The 16,179-nt window shown below is 38.9% G+C and overlaps 4 protein-coding genes across 4 annotated transcripts; 2 read left to right on the top strand and 2 right to left on the bottom strand.

Annotated features, from left to right (window-relative positions):
* Nucleotides 1–214: 214 nt before the first annotated feature.
* LOC105342549 (uncharacterized) lies at nt 215–10,329 on the top strand. The gene is made up of 16 exons (XM_011449536.4): nt 215–366; nt 1,082–1,287; nt 1,492–1,725; nt 2,172–2,246; nt 2,471–2,554; nt 2,913–2,978; nt 3,532–4,299; nt 4,662–5,141; nt 5,307–5,843; nt 6,061–6,546; nt 6,730–7,161; nt 7,319–7,855; nt 8,305–8,370; nt 8,590–8,833; nt 9,048–9,269; nt 9,598–10,329. Exons 2-16 carry the CDS (start codon nt 1,090–1,092, stop codon nt 9,837–9,839), a joined length of 4,671 nt encoding a protein of 1,556 aa, XP_011447838.3. The 5' UTR covers nt 215–366; nt 1,082–1,089; the 3' UTR covers nt 9,840–10,329.
* LOC105342548 (N-acylglucosamine 2-epimerase-like) lies at nt 10,218–12,679 on the bottom strand. The gene is made up of 9 exons (XM_066082129.1): nt 12,439–12,679; nt 12,270–12,345; nt 11,892–11,967; nt 11,640–11,809; nt 11,325–11,543; nt 11,131–11,212; nt 10,723–11,030; nt 10,544–10,631; nt 10,218–10,400 (listed from the first exon to the last, which is right to left on the bottom strand). Exons 1-9 carry the CDS (start codon nt 12,537–12,539, stop codon nt 10,327–10,329), a joined length of 1,194 nt encoding a protein of 397 aa, XP_065938201.1. The 5' UTR covers nt 12,540–12,679; the 3' UTR covers nt 10,218–10,326.
* Nucleotides 12,680–14,073: 1,394 nt separating this feature from the next.
* LOC105342551 (UPF0739 protein C1orf74 homolog) lies at nt 14,074–15,579 on the top strand. Its single transcript, XM_011449538.3, has 2 exons — nt 14,074–14,351; nt 14,512–15,579. Exons 1-2 carry the CDS (start codon nt 14,341–14,343, stop codon nt 15,245–15,247), a joined length of 747 nt encoding a protein of 248 aa, XP_011447840.3. The 5' UTR covers nt 14,074–14,340; the 3' UTR covers nt 15,248–15,579.
* LOC105342550 (uncharacterized) lies at nt 15,233–16,148 on the bottom strand. Its single transcript, XM_011449537.4, has 2 exons — nt 15,690–16,148; nt 15,233–15,597 (listed from the first exon to the last, which is right to left on the bottom strand). The coding sequence occupies exons 1-2, from the start codon at nt 16,086–16,088 to the stop codon at nt 15,319–15,321; spliced, it is 678 nt and encodes a 225-aa protein (XP_011447839.3). The 5' UTR covers nt 16,089–16,148; the 3' UTR covers nt 15,233–15,318.
* Nucleotides 16,149–16,179: the final 31 nt, after the last annotated feature.

Raw genomic sequence — 16,179 nt, forward strand, 5'->3', positions numbered from 1 at the left:
GTCCCTAAAGTAACCACTATTATCACGGGGGATTCGATTTCTATTACTGATTACTTTACGCTGCCGCCAGTGCAAATTCTGGACGGGGGGGGGGGGGCTTTTCCTCTCGATCATCTACACGTAGATCCCGCCGCCTAAATTAGCGCTTGTCATAAATGTGAACCTCTTGAGTTTATCTAGTTTGTGTTATTCCAACGCTGCGCACTACCAAAAGAAAATAATAAGAATAGATACAAGAAAAGACATCTAAACTTGACATGTCAGTTTTATTTGAATCGGGCTCGAGTATCAAAAATTCTACACGCGGGACCATCGTAAAAACTGAGGATCTTGCAGTCGGAGAATAGAACCCTGCTAAATTCTGTCGTAAGTATGGAGTCATTAGAAACAACATTCGTGTCATTAACAATGGCCATTGAATAGGTTATAGTTTGGGATGGTTTTATACTTGATAAAGTGTTTTTTGAGGCAAAAAATGCACAGAACGTGTTCATTCTAAGTGTGTAACACACACACACGTCCTTCAATCCAGCATTTAAATATATTTGTTGAATAAATGCGGAAATAAAGAAGCAACACTGCAATTTGTTTTATTACATATTACAAATATTTATATTTGTTTACTATTTAAATTGATTATCTCCCTTCACAGATATATAAATAGTCATGGTCTAACGTTATGCCTACAAAAGATATTGTTCTACTGCAGTATTTTGTGTACCATGTTTTATAGGCTAGTGCCAGATGGGTTTGAAATGTATATTGCGTAGGGCTGAAATTATTTATATTAATTATTATAAGTTGATTAGGATAAAAATTTGCATCAATCTGGAGTTGATTTCACTTGTACAATAAATTTTTGATTTAACACTGAAATGACACTGAGGTCTTTAATATTAAAAATAGAATTGCAGATATTAAAAATGTCAAAATTGTGAATGAAAGAAATCGACTCGATTTGGGGATAGAAAACTTTCAACTCGTTGAATAAAAATTGTTTTACCATTACAAATTATGAGAGAACGTATGCTCGAGAACGAAGTCAAGCTGTACTTGTAGTTAGATTTTACTCTGATTGCAGTAAATGACATGCCTCCCAGGAAAAGATCAGTGAATGTAGAGGGCAGTCCAAAAGTATATTTTGACATTGATGATGTTTCCTGGAGGATTAAGTCTGAGGTTGTAGATGAGGCTGAACCAACCGGAGTTCCATGTAGTCCTGGAAAATCCCCATACTCTCTCAGGAACTCTCCAAGACTCCCACAGATTGTACCATCGGAAGAAGAGGTAACTGGTTATAAACTTGTAAAACTTGTAAAAAAGCCTTGGATTTTTGTATAAACAAGATTTTAAAAAGAAAATTTAAAGTAGAATTCCTCTAATCTAAAGTCTGTACATCTGACATTGAAAAAGGTCAAAACAGGAGAATCATTAGATAGCATTCTTGGTACCTTACATTGTATCTGTATGTGAGGGAATTATTTTGTTCAGGCATTGGAGAGTTCCGATGGAGACTTCCTGTCATCTTCCGATGAGTACCAGCCAGAATCTGATGGTGACCAGTCGGAAAGTGATCCCGGGGACCAGTGGGGTATTGTTCCCGGGGACCAGTGGCGTATTGTTCCCGGGGACGAGTCGGATATTGATCCTGAAGTTGAGTGGGATGAGACGGATGACAGCGAGTTGGAGTGGACAGATGTCAAAACTGAACCGGGCAGTGGACTGGTAAATATGAAAAACAAAGTTGTCTCAGTAGCCTTAATTTTATATGTAGATTTATAGTCAACACATATATTAAAAAAGTAGTTTTCTTTTAGGGTGTCAGATACTGTGATTTGATTAATAATGGTAATGTTTGGGATTTATGGATTTTAAAAATATTCAAATTTCAAGGATCATAGATTTGAGATAAATCCTTACAAATAAGATTGTTTTTCATGTTTTTTACTTGATGAGCATTTGATTTTGACAACATATTTCCACAGTACTGTACTGGTGTTCAATGAATATATTCATGAAACCACAGAAGAAGAAAATTGACTTTAGTAATAAATTGACTTTAATTAATCTGAAAGGGTCTTTATTCTGTCTAGCAGTATAATTACATACAGTTGATTTGCTGTAAATTATCTAATCATTAGTGAAAATGTAAGTAACCTTTTTAATTATAGGTTCGTTGTGAAAGCGAGGACAGAATAATCTACCCAAGAGTGTCAAGAAAATCCCTTGAATCTCAGAAGGAGAAGGTACGATAACTTCTTTCTTTACTTTTATTTGTCTCGATTAATTGCCACAAAACAGTTGTTTATTTCATTTGGTAAATAAAGATAATAATGTAGTCAGTGTACATGTATATCAATTCAATAATCCCAGTGATTCAAAAACGGTACAAATGGAGTGCAACTGTCGTTGAATAATCATACCAAATGGACCAAATCAGCCTGTTCAGTGCCTGGTTCTTTTGTTACAGGTATCAAGAAATCGTCGAACCAATGAAGTATCATCTCGTCAAATGTCCCTGAGGTCATCAGGCTTGAGAACCAGGTCAAATAAGGTCAGGTCGATCAAAGCAAGTGAAAAAGACTCACAACTAAGATTAACCTTTGTGAAAGCAGAGTTATTTCTCATGGATTAATTAATTTGTTCACTTCATTGTTTACTCCATATTTATCAACCAAATTTAATCCCCATGAAATTGCATGTAGTTAAGAACGCAGTGACAATGAAGTTTAAAAATAGTTCTATCTGAAATTTTCACTTTCATGTTATATCACCTTAATTTTTAAAAAAGTATCTAATTAATATTACAATAAAATTTAATTTTTTTTTGGAGAGGGTACTTCTAGGGAATGAAAACATGTATATATTGATCTTCTGTTGGTTTTTTTGCAATTTATGTATCTCATTTATAGGTATATACAGCAAAGTTGATGCATTCAAGAGAGAAGTCATCCAAAAACAGAAAAGCAAGATTTCAGGTAAATGCTTTTTAAAATTCAGTGGGTTTTTTGCTTTGCAATCATTGGTCTACAATATGATGCACGACCAATATCTTAATGCTATTATATAAAGTCAAACTTCATTCACAAATTGACTGTGACAAGTTAATGGACTCTACGAATTTAAGGTCAGTAAGTCAAAGGTCACTTAGATGGATTATATATCAAACACATTTTTCATGATTTTATTTTGCAAAACTGAGCAAATACTGTCACTCCACACAAAAATAAATGTTTAAAAAGAATGAATTACTAAATATGAATAGAAACTACATGTATTTGGTAACCGAAATTGGATCAAATGCAACTTACAGATTAAACAAATCTATTATTTTATTTTAGTGTTAAAGAATGTTTTAGAGAATATTTGGATCACAAAATTACATTATACATTTTAGGTTGCAGTTCAATCTATTTTACATTAATGGGCATATCACTCATTCTGCAAATACCGGTAAACATTGTGGAATTAGGTTCTTCAATGTGCAGTTTAAAGAGGTTCCTTGATATTTCTTTATTTTTACATTTACAGAGTAAGCATCAGAATCAAAACACAACTATACAACATGAAGAAAATGATCAAAGAAAGAGTAAATGGGATGAGAATGCCACACAAATGTTAGATGAAATGTCAGAGTCCTCTATGGGGGACCATGATGTGGATGAGATGGAGGATAACCCCAGCAAGGAACACCACAGATCTGAGAAGGGTATGGGACCAAACCAAGGTAGAAGGACAGCCGATTCCTCTGATGTTCTGGGCCAGCAGCACAGTGAAGATCCTTGGGAAGAAGATGGAGAACTGGAGGAAAGCGGCCCTGAGCAACCTCAGGAGAACAACATGGAGAAACTACCTAAGAGACGATCAAAGGCATCACCTGCCATAGAATTGTTGTCATACAGTGGAAAGATCTCCATTCTTGTGCGCAAAACATTAACCAGGCATGAAAGAAAGACCTGGTGTCTGTTTTGTGGCAGAAAGGTGTTCCAGCTGACTCTCCATCTACAGTGCAAACACCCTAAGGAGAGAGAGGTTGTAGAGATGAAAAAGTACGGTATAAACACAAAGCTTAGGAAAAAAAGATTACAGGCCATCTTTGACAAGGGTCTGTGTCGACACAATGACAAGATTATTGAGGCAGGCAAGGGGACCCTGATCCCTCTGAGGCGCCCCCTCAACACAGAGGGTCTGACAGTAGACCAGTTCTGTCAAGGGTGCTATGTCTTTGTGGATAAGAATTTTGTGGAGACTCATAAAATGTCCTGTAGAGGGCAGAATGTGGAGACCATGGATAAGCAGGTAGAATGGGTTTTGTTTTTTTTTACAGTAAAAGTGGTTATTTACGCATGGGGGAAATTTACATTAATTACGCAGTAAGCCTAAAATACCTTTACTCGTATGGTAAAAAAAAATTAACTTTAGAGTAGTACTGGTAAAGAACACATCCACGTATTTTATACCCATGTATAGTGTTTGACCATAGAAAACGGGTACTAGACCACCAGTGTAAAAAAACACTTTTACGATATTATGTATAGAGCTCTGTAATGAAATGAAATATCAATATGTAGCAATATCATATGTAGACCATGTAACTTTGTGTTGAAACAAAATATCAATGTGTTACAATATTCAGTACATTGGGGTGTAACTTGTTACAGGGAAATGAGAAATCTGATGTGGAGGAAGAACCACGTCGGAACTTTTTGAGCATCACTGATGACATGATAAACACTTTACGGGAAAAGCTCAAGCAAATCTCGAAGAATGGACAGATAAAGGTCATAGAGGATAAACAGCGCAATGGTGGTATAATCTGTGCCTATTGTCATATCACCCCCTGCCACTTCTCACGACACATAGAGAGGAAACACTCGAGAGAGCCGATGGTAAAGGAAGTTCTCGGTCACCCCATTGGTTCCCAAGAGAGAAAGACAGGGTGGACGAAACTGAGGAACACTTGCCATTTCTTCCACAATAAGTCTGTGCTGGAGGCAGGGTCCGGGGAGCTGGTGATTGGCTACGTACAAGCCAATCAGAGCAAGGACCCCAGTCTGCTGGATGTTTGTGACAGCTGCTATGGACTATTTTGGTGTCTGCAGTCTCATATCAGAAGATGTCAGAAACAACTGCTCGCTCAGGTAAGGATACAATCTTTTTTTCTTCTTCAAAATCATCTTGGTATTGGTGATTCTGTAATCAGCCATTATGTTAAAGAAAGATGTTTCAATATTTTTTAAAACTGATTATGTATGGCTGTTGCTGTTTGGCTCCATTTCTCACTCTGATGTGAATATTTACTGTAGGCCAAGAAAAAAACTTGTGAGTGTATGTTAGTCAGATCTGCAGACACAGAGAATTCTAAAGATGGATCCCCTTCTAACCAAGCAGACGACACAGATGGAACTGATGGACCAACCAAGACGGGCGACTCAGGTGCTGGAATTCAATGGCAGAAGAGATCAGATGGAAAAAAGAAATATCGCAAGATCAACTGTTGTGTGTACTGTCAAACTCCTCAATACAAGATGTCCAAGCACTATGTGGAGAAGCATGGGGCGAAGGAAGAAGTTCAGAAAGCTATGAAGTATCCCAAACGGTCCAGAGGAAGAAGAGACATCTTCTCCATGTTGATATTAAAAGGCAACAATGAACACAACAAGAGAGTCCTACAGCGAGGACAGGGAACATTGATACCTCCCAGGAAACTCCAGGAAGAGCCAGACCAGACTACGGAAGAGAACCTCTTTTCATATTGCTCTCTGTGTTTCGCTCGAGTACATAGTGTTAGTATGTGGGCCCACATGAAAAGACATCGAATGTCAGAGCAAAAAACACCTCAGGTAAACAAGAAACAATAGTCATTTAAGTATTTGCCCTTCGACCTGTGAATTTTAAAGGGAAATTCTTATATTCTGATGACCCAAGACTTTTTCTTGATTCATTTTAGTTCAACATACATTTAATTACAGTATTGATGCTGTTTAGGAATTGCACAAAGTTAATATTTGTTTCACTTCCATATACCTGTATATGCAAATATGTGCTGGCTCTTCGTAGGAAACAAAAACAAATGAAGAGGGTGACAGATTGGGACAACATAGCAGATGGCTAAGCCTTGGGGAGAAGGATGGATGTATTGAGTCTAGAAGAATCAGAGGAATGGACAATGTCACTGAAGGAAGCAGTCAAATCAACCCCCACCCACAGGATATTGACAACCAGGGGATGACAGAGAACTCAACTTCTGAAGCAGATCATCCAAACCTGGAGAGAGAAGAGAGAGTTGAAAACAGACAGGAAGCATGCAATGGAGAGGAAAAAAACAACAAAATGGAACCCAGCAACATGGAGGAAGCAAGCAACACAGAAGGAGCATGCAAGAGTAGCCAAGGTGATCAGTCAGCCGTTGGATGTGAGATGGAGGGGGAAAGATGTTCTGTCTCGCAGCCAGTTGAACAGGATGGAGACAGGCCTGAATTTGAGTGCATTGGAAGGGAAACATCAGATGAAAGGAAGGCAGAAGTGCAGCCTACCATTATAACAGTATGTTGAGTTGGTTACATGCATAAAACCATTATTACACTAACAGCATTAACTCAGTATTATTTTAAAGTGACTTTTAGTGTTGCAGGGATTGACTGCTACATATATGTGCTTTCATTTTACACTGGTCTCCTGGTTTCTTTGGTTTTTGCATGTTGATTATTGGAGATTTTTTCCTGTTAGGTTAAAAGAGGCAGCAAGGAAGTACTATCCTCCATGAAATACAGTGCAGACATTTCCATTTTGTTGTCCACCGTCCAGTCGTTCTGTCCGTACTGTCAGAAGTCCAGCATCAACATGATCAAACATTTACAGCTCCGACACGCCACAGAGAGAGACGTACAGGAGGCCATCAGGATGCCCATAGAGTTTGAGGCAGGGAAAAAGCTGTGGGCCGACCTAATTAAGAGGGGGAACAGGGAACACAATGACAGAGTGATGCAGGCGGGGGCGGGGGATTTGATCCCCCTAAGGCGAATCCATCGGGCAGCCACCCTCAAGGACTACAACTTCTGCTTCAACTGTTATCTGTTCATCAAGAAAATCAACCACATGCACAAGTACTTCTGCAAGAACTCCCGACAGACTTTTGAGGATATTGAGGAGGAGACCCTGGTATGTTACATGTTGCAGTGCAGTTACTGGTAAAAAGTTTCCAATATCTTAATGTGATTATGTATGTTCTATGTATTCAGTAAAGGTACTAAGTATTTGTTTTTAGTCAAATATGGGAATACATGTGTAGATAACTTACTACATTTTGTATATTCAGAGGAAATCTGCAGTTGACAGCAGGCACAACTGCTTCTGTAAAGCAGCAGCAAAGGCTGAAGAAGCGGGAAATTCCACTGATAAAGGACGGAGAAAAAACACTAGTCCTGCAAAGTTCCATATCAAGTCTGATAGTGCAATAAATTTTGATCAATTCAAAAACATGGAGAAGATGAAGGTCAGCAAAAGCCAGTGTTGTCTGTACTGCCAGAAGTTGTTGGTACGAATGGCTGTCCACTTGACATTGGCCCACTCGGATCAGCGGGAGGTACAGGAGGCTCTGCGTCATCCCAAGAAATCTCCGGAGCGGCGTCGGTTGTTCCTTGTCTTGCTAAGGAGGGGTAACTACAAACACAACAAACGAATCTCCCACCTGGGCAGCGGTTTCATGATCCCGGTGTCGCTGCATCGACAGAGATTCGGTGACCATGGGAAGTATACACATTGTGAAGTGTGTCTTGGGCTGTTCTCCACAAGGGGTCTGAAAAAACACATGGAGAGCCATCACAATGAACCGGCCATTACAGAGAGTACTCAGGTAAGTTATAAACGAGATAGTGGAAATGATAGAATAACAGAAATATCCTGAAATTCTATAGCATACCGGATTAACTGAAGTATTCTGGCACTACAGTACCGATACATATAAAAATGACAGCAAGTAGATTTTGTCTACATCTATACAAAAGAGAAATCTAATATTAAAAATAATGGAATAAGTATAATCCTTTTTCACTAAAGTAGGTAAAATTAGTTTTTTATTCGACTATGTGTACATGTATTTGACAATTGACTAAAATATTCAATAATTTTTCCTCAAAATTCCTAAGAATGGGTGTTAACAAAGAAGTTTATTTTCAATTTTCTCATTTTTAACAAAAAACCTTGTTCTAAAATTTGAGTGAAAGTGTTCAATACATATGTACAGTGTTCTGACCTCTATTGTTTCAACCATTTGAAAATACTGAAACGATCTTTACCACACAGGGTCTTTTCAATAAAGAAGGAAGTCAGAAGTCAAAACTACTCCCTCCAAGATCAGCCAGCAGAAAAGTAAGACTTATTATAAACTGCTCTGTTGCATTCATCCACATTTTTCATGTATCATTTGAACTTTGATTAAAATAGTTACTTAATTATAGAATCACTTTCATGTGGCATTCCAATTTTGTTGTTAAAAATTGTTGTTGATAAATATTATAGATGCATTGGTATGTGTGATGGCTTTTAGCAAGCTATGCCATAGTTAACTTGACACTAATTTTTCCTTAGGTTAAAGACTTAATACATAATGAGGCCAGTGGAGAGATGCCAGATGAGATTGCGGAATCCTCAGATGAGGAATGGGACAGGGCAGAGTTCCGACGATTACAGCGAGCCAAACACCGGCGACTCCAGAAACGGAAACTCTCACAAAGAGAAGACCAGTCAGATGATAGAGCAGGGCAAGACAATGCCGCAGAAGATGTGGCTACAAAACAGGACACGGCATCAACCAAACAGGGCCCCACAAAGGGTTAGTCCCATATTTATATCCCCTACCTACACCAAAAAAGTTCCTTTTCTAGTTTTATTCAAGAGTTCTGGTCACAATTTGAGCTGAAAAATTTATCTTTTAAATCTTGACCATGAATTAAGTCTGGACAGTTATTTCAGGCAACTTTGCTATGTAATTTTTTGATAAAAAAAAAAATGTTGGAGATGACTTGTAAATCTTTTGTTTATTTTAGAAAAGAAAAGAAAGGTGGCAAGGAAGGGTGTCAAACTTTGGAGTGATGAGGAGATGGCGGCCATTGACAGCTTCTTCAGTAAACACATCGAGGATCTCAGGGTTCCTGGCAAGGAACAGTGCGAGGCTGCCAAGCAGAAGTTTCCCGAGGCTCTGAAGAGGCGGGACTGGAAAGGCATCAAGTTCTGTGTGTACAACAAAATTCAGACCAAGAAAAAACAAGGTATAACTTATACCGCTTTATTATATGTGAGAACTTAGAAAAGATTTTATACTATTTTGTAAATGATTTAAAAGAAAAGAGAAATCGTGATTCAGCTTGATTCTGACTACTATATTAATACAAACATCTTTGCTAACTTTTGGTGTTATTCTGCCTTCACCATTTTTCAAAACATAGAGAGGAGCAGATCATCAGTTTTGACCTTCCGACAAAATAGAACTCTTCTGTAGAGAAGATAAAAACTATCTCAAGAGATTTTTTACCTATACATGTATTCTTTTTCTTATATGGATGAAATTTTATGTTGTTCAAAAAACTTTTGATACAGAGAGGAGGGAGAAGGGGGATGAGAAGAGCTCAGATAAGTGTCCCTGGACCCAGCCTGAGGTGTGTGCGGTGGAGAAACACATGCAGTCCTTCATCAATGACCTGGTCACGCCAGGCAAGCTGGACTGTTTACAGGTGAAGCGCAGGTGTGGGGCGGTACTCAGGGGCCGCTCCTGGAAACAGATCAAGTTCTACGTGTACAACCGCATCCTGAAGCGACGCAGGATGCAGAGTACTGAATGAGGGTCTGATAGACAACTCATTGTAAAAACTTGCAATTGTAAGAATTTTTGAACAGGAATTTTTCTTTTTTTACATGAGGAACATGTAGTTTTTATTTGTTGTTGTTTATGAAGACAGATGTATTTGTATTTTAATTACCAAAGACTCAGGAAAGTTTTGCCCATTGAAGTGTTCAGTTATTTGCCATTTCCTTTTTTCATTTTACATACATGTATATAAAACGCATTCAATTATTGGTGTCTCACTATGTGTTTAATTTTTTCTCATTTTTAACATATTTTTCTAGACTTGCCATCATTTTAAACATATTTTTCTAGACTTGCCATCATTTTTAACATATTTTGCGAGACTTGCCATAAACGCAATAGGATTTCATCCTGAGATTGTGAAGATTTTATATACAGTATGTATCACATCATGGTGTATTGAATGACAAATTGCATGTGATACAGTATCTTTTGGTTTGATATAATAAATTCAAATATTGTCAGTTCTTCTTGTCCAGCAGTTCCTTGAGCATCTGTTCACACATCATCAAGTATCGGGGGACATGGAAACATCCTGAAAAATATCAAAAATATTTTCAAAACACAACATGTCATGTATGTATTATACTTCATATTATCTCACAAAGGGCGTGCCTTGGGACCTTGGCATGCCATTCCATAAAGAATAAATGTCAGGACTCTGTTGGCGTCCATTACCTTTCCATGGTCCACCCTTGAAATCCATGCTGACAGAACCATCTTTTCTCAGATATCCAAACCACTCACCATTTTCCTCATCAACAAACTGCAAAAAAACATCAAAGGATTGTACAAAAGAAAATGTGATCGATATTAACCCCCCTTTTAAAAAATTATAAACAGAAATTGACTTTTACATGTGAGTAGCTGTAGTCAAATATTTGAGCGAATCTGTCTAGATGCCTCTTGTCCTTAGTTTCCTTGTACGCCATGAGGAAGGCGATCAGAGCCTCGTTATGGGCCCACCAAAGCTTCATGTCCCACTCCAACTGTACGGGGCTCCATCCGTCTGCGTCCAGGAAGTAGTACAGACCGCCATGTTGCTTGTCCCAGCCGTACTCAAACGGTCGCTCCATGAAGCTCTGGATGGCCGTCTGCTTCAGCGCCTGGTCCCCCGACCGTGTGGCGTGACGTAACAGGAACCAGCCAGCCTCGATCGAGTGGCCTGGAGAAATAAAGAACTGCTTTGTTAGTATCTTCAAGACTTCCGGCTAGATAGTACTTTACCAAGCATTTAGCTGGCCTTTCTATTATCACATCTGTACCTGGTAACATCAGCCGCCCTGCGCTCCCACCCATCTCCTTGCCGTCGTTAGTGGTCGTCTCCAGAATCACCGTCCCTTCTCTCTGAAAAAACAATAATATTGAGAGGTAACAAAAATAAATACATCAAAAATAACATTCACTAAAACCCAGCTAACACTGAATGAATAGTTTGCAAGTCCATTATGCATTTCACCTGGACGTGCTTCATGGCGTCTTTGATGGCCCAGTCTGTCAGATCGTCGTAGTTGAGGCTAGGGTCCATGGTCTTCAGCTGTTCGATGACACAGAGGGTCATCATAGGGATGGCCAGCGAGCTGATTGGTCGGTGTCCTGGCAACTTGTCGATACCCAGACCCTCTCCGTGCGACTGTATCCAACCAGTTATTTTCTCCATCATCGTTATGGCCTCTTTCTACCAAGAACAGACAACAACCAGACATTGTATTGTATTGTATTTTTGAATGTCATTTACATTTCCTTTAAATAAGAACAAGTGCTATAAGTGTACCTTATATTTCTCGACTCCCGTCGCTCTTCCTACTTCCGACATTGCCATCAGATAGAAGCACTCGGAGAAAAGACTTCTCTGGATTTTGATTGCCTTCCCATCTCTTGTGACCACCAAGGAACATTTGTACGTGTTGGGATCCCTGACATTCTGCATCAAAAACTCAGCTCCTGCAACGAACAAACGATTATCTCGCCAGTCAGACGACTTCTTATTGTTGACCACCATGGTCAAAATGCTGGTATGTCTTACCTTTGACGGCTTCTTGGAGCAAGTCCTCATCCCTGAATCTTTCGACATCATTGTACAAACGAGCATACATCCAAACCTTTATAAAATACAATAGAAACAATTTCAAATACTGAATAGCGGGTTATATTGGTAATGTTATAATTTTGGTGATTATGAATTAAAACTATGGAAATTGCAAATAATTATATTCAATGGAAATTATACCAAATATCTTAGAATCGTCAAAATTTTTCTGCAATATCGCTTTACGGTATATAAATTTAAAAATGAACAATGACTCCTAATACTCATAGTACAACGAACATTATTTGGTGATAAAAACACTTAAAGATAGGCATTAACTGCGTTTGTGCCCTATTGGTGGTAGCAATCTCGTACCTGTCTTGCTTGCAACCAAACGTGCTTTATTTCATCATACACTTTTCCATCTTTGCTGAGACAGTTGAAAAAACCACTACAATAAACATTCAACAAACAAAATGTTATTTTGAACACTAGAATAAAAAAAAACAAGAATGCTCCCCCTCCCAAAGGCCCTGCCCCGTACCCACATTCCGGGTCCCTGGAGTGCTGCCTCCAGAACTTCACGGTCCTGTCCAGGTCCGCCCTGATTCTGTCGTAGAATTCCTGGAGGCGACTCTCGCTCATTCTGTCACACGGTTGTGGAGCGTTCCCGTACAGCGTCAGGTAATCCAGGTGTAGGAGATCCCGTGCTGCCACAGGTAATCTCGTTGAGATGCCGGTGTAATCTTGTCAATTAATTCTACAAATTTTCAAGTGTTGTTTGTGTTATCTCTGACAACAAACAGAGAGTCGATTGGCTGTCATACTCTGGACAGTGAGATATAAACCTTGTGAACTAGGTGTAGGAGAATCTCCAAAAAGACCACAATTTTTTTTTGGGGGGGGGGGGGGGTAGGGATGGTATTCGGCGCGGGGTTGAGAATGGGGGAGCGTAGAATATATTATTGTTTCAACGATAAAACTTTCACATATTATACCTAAAAGAATGATGATAAATATTTATTTTAATGCGGATGGTCCTACTTTTTTTTACCATTACTCAAATGTAGGATTATTCAAACTTCTATTTGTTTATTATGATATATTCTTTATATAATGCGTGACGTCAATCAAGGGAATGTGATCAAATGTGTACTGGCTCTTCAATCTATGTAACGTATGGATCAAACATGCGATATTTTGCCGTGGATACCCTCATTGTTTATAAAAAAAGATTAGACTCGAAGTCAATGCCGTCCTTATTTTCAATCATGGTATCAATTAGTTATCAAAAATGCTCCACCAGAGGAATTTTCAAAATTTCGATTATTACATGTATATATGGTATTGTCCAATCTTGAATTTTACATTGAAGTCCGCTGAGGCTGTGGGTAGCGTATGCTTAATAATTTATTTAAAAATAAAATGCTTTCTTTGCATGGTGATTAAGGCGGTAAATGAAGGTAAGCATAAGAAATTTATCATACTTAGTGGATGTATATATTTAAACAATGAATTGCTTTCTTTGGTGATTCATGCGGCATTTGAAGGTGGCGACATTGCAGAAAAAATACATAATCCGCGTTAGCTTCCTCTACACGCATGAATCATCAAAGAAAGCGTTTAACTTTTATTGTTTAGATTTACACCTTTCTTTCAAAGAATTAATAAAATGATTGTAAAAAGTGGGTAAAATTAAGTATATTACTGTTAGTGTGCATCAGTACGTTAGCTAAAAGAAACAGCCAAATCGTCTCCTTTGGGAATTTGAAGTCCAACTTCAATAGTTCGTGATTTTTCTTACGTCGCTATAGGTTTCGACAAATCGATAAACGGGGCGTATATATTTTAGTTTTGTCAGTTTCAGTCGCTGTAGGTTTCGACCAATCTATAAACGGGGCGTGTAGATTTCAGAAAATTGGTTTCAGAGCGATGAATTAACGATAAGTTTACGTAAGAAAAAGAGGGAATCACACTTGTTATAGTTATAATAATCAGCCACGCTTTTTATATAGTGTCCCTCACACAAAAAAAAATAGATTATTGAGAATAAAAAAAAAATATACATGAATAAAAAATTGATTCTTTTAAATAACCTTAATATTCGTAAAGAACTCGATGATACTTACAGAAATCTTTTCAAAAATCATATTTTTGTTTGGGTTGCTCATACTTTCATTTATAATACAGGAAAGTCCGTTCTGGGATTCTGTAGATTTACAAACCAAGCGCAAAATAAGTGGAGTTACTCCTGTATTTCCCACAGTTTCTGAAGATGTAGCATTGATTATGTCCCCGGTGTTTCATGCATAAATCATTCAGAATTAGAGTCATCTAACCTTATCGAGAGTGTTGGAAAATTTTGGTGACTTTATTCTTCTGCGGTAGTCGAAAAGCGACAGTAGAAAATCTACGGAAGCGCGGAGCAGTAATAACGACTCTATCTATGGAAATGGCGTGAGTACAGGTATATATCAGGGAAATGTTGTATTTATGTATATTGGTCGAAATGTTGATGAGTCGAACAAATAGATAATAAAAACTGTTTATATTTTAACAGATAATAACAAAATTTTAAAAACCTTTGCAGAGACTAACAGAAACATATTTTACGTAGGTTCCGCACCATGGATGACCAGTGGAAGAATTTGATTATTCATCATCTGGGATCCAAGTTAAAACAGAGAACTAGCGAAATAAAAAACAACATTCAATTTGTTGACTTAGGACTAAAACCATCGTATTTGTTAGATTTTGGAGGGAAGTCTTTGCAGTCCCTAACTAACCTTGTCAAAGACCTAAACAGCAATCAACTTACAGAGAGCAAGCTGAAAGCTGTACAAGTAGGAATGGACTATCTCGTAGTAAACCCTGACTTATTCAGGAGAACGCATTCTGAACATACAGATTTTATAAAATTTGTAGATATTTCATCCAATAGAAAAAAAGCGGAAGTTTTAGACAAAAGTGAAGCTACCGACAAAGTTATTTCTACGTGTTTTTGTATAATGACAGAAGAATCATGGGATATGACATTAGCAGACGATATTAACCTTACGTCTGTATTTGGGTATCTAATCGGATACCCCGTTGTTTATTGGTTTGATTCGGACAGTCTCAAAAGTGCGGGAAACTCGCAGGATGTCCAACACACGGAGGTTGTGGGGGTGAGGGCGGACGGACAGACAGATGTTGTGTACTCATTCAGCTACCCTGACAGTCTTTCTCGTGTGCTAGAAAACCACGTCAATATATGGTTCCGAAATTGGCAAGAAACTGCAAATTGGAGGAAACTGTTCGAATCAGTTTCTTTGAAAAATCAGAAACGAACTCTTACGTCATTGGTTCTATAAGATTTATTTCGTGAAGGTAAGTTAGGGTTTATAACAGAGGTGTACTGTGTGGTTCTTGGCTGTGTGGTTACTTAGTGGTGCGTTACACAGTACAGATAGACCGCGGCGTCGTGGAGCGCCGCCGGCGTGTAGTAGTGCAAGAGACGATCCTTCCACACGGACCAGGCCTGGGCATCGGTCAGTTTCGGGATAGGTCGGTTCAGGAGGGTGATCGGGGTACCGGTCTCGTAGTGATTGGCCACCCACTCTACCGCCGCTTTTATCCCGTTAGCCCTAGTGTCCCTTAGACACACGCATGTCGGAGCCTCAGGGGGACTCGCTAAAACCTCTTGCCAGGAGGTCTCGTAAATCTACGGGAAATCAGACAGCGATCAAGATAGTGAAACAATTAAATGGGGAAAATGTGAAGTAACCCTAGTAAACTTCAGCGACGAAAACCAACCTTCTGCCACAAATCCCACATGTGGAAAACGTGAGCTATTCTCTCCACCGAGGACCAGTGTGGACCGAGTCCGTCTTTGGAGTTCCCCACGGTGGATAGGATTTTGTCGATCATGTTCATGGTGGATGTGGCAAAGTCAGTGGAGGTGTGGAAATGTGGAGCGTAGTTCAGTACCTTCTGGTCCTGGGACAAGTCCTGGTTGACGGTCGGAATCTTGTTCTGCTCGGACGCCATCGGATCAAACAGCCTCAGCCCCTCCACCGACATGGAGTGGACAGCGTGGGCGATCGTCTCGTTATAGTTGGTGGACAATCCAGATTTGTAAAACGCCTCTCTACAAATTTGGCTTGGTTCTGCAGAAACAGCAGCGAAGCCGACCACAAAGGCCAGGAGTAACATGATAGCGTGGTTCTGTGTTCAGATAGGACAATGGATTGCCTAATCTTGGAGCATGTACCATTTTATATGTTCGGAAGACACCAGCTGTCTT

The sequence above is a fragment of the Magallana gigas genome, chromosome 4 (assembly GCF_963853765.1).
Source record: "Magallana gigas chromosome 4, xbMagGiga1.1, whole genome shotgun sequence".
Classification (NCBI taxonomy): Eukaryota; Metazoa; Mollusca; class Bivalvia; order Ostreida; family Ostreidae; genus Magallana; species Magallana gigas.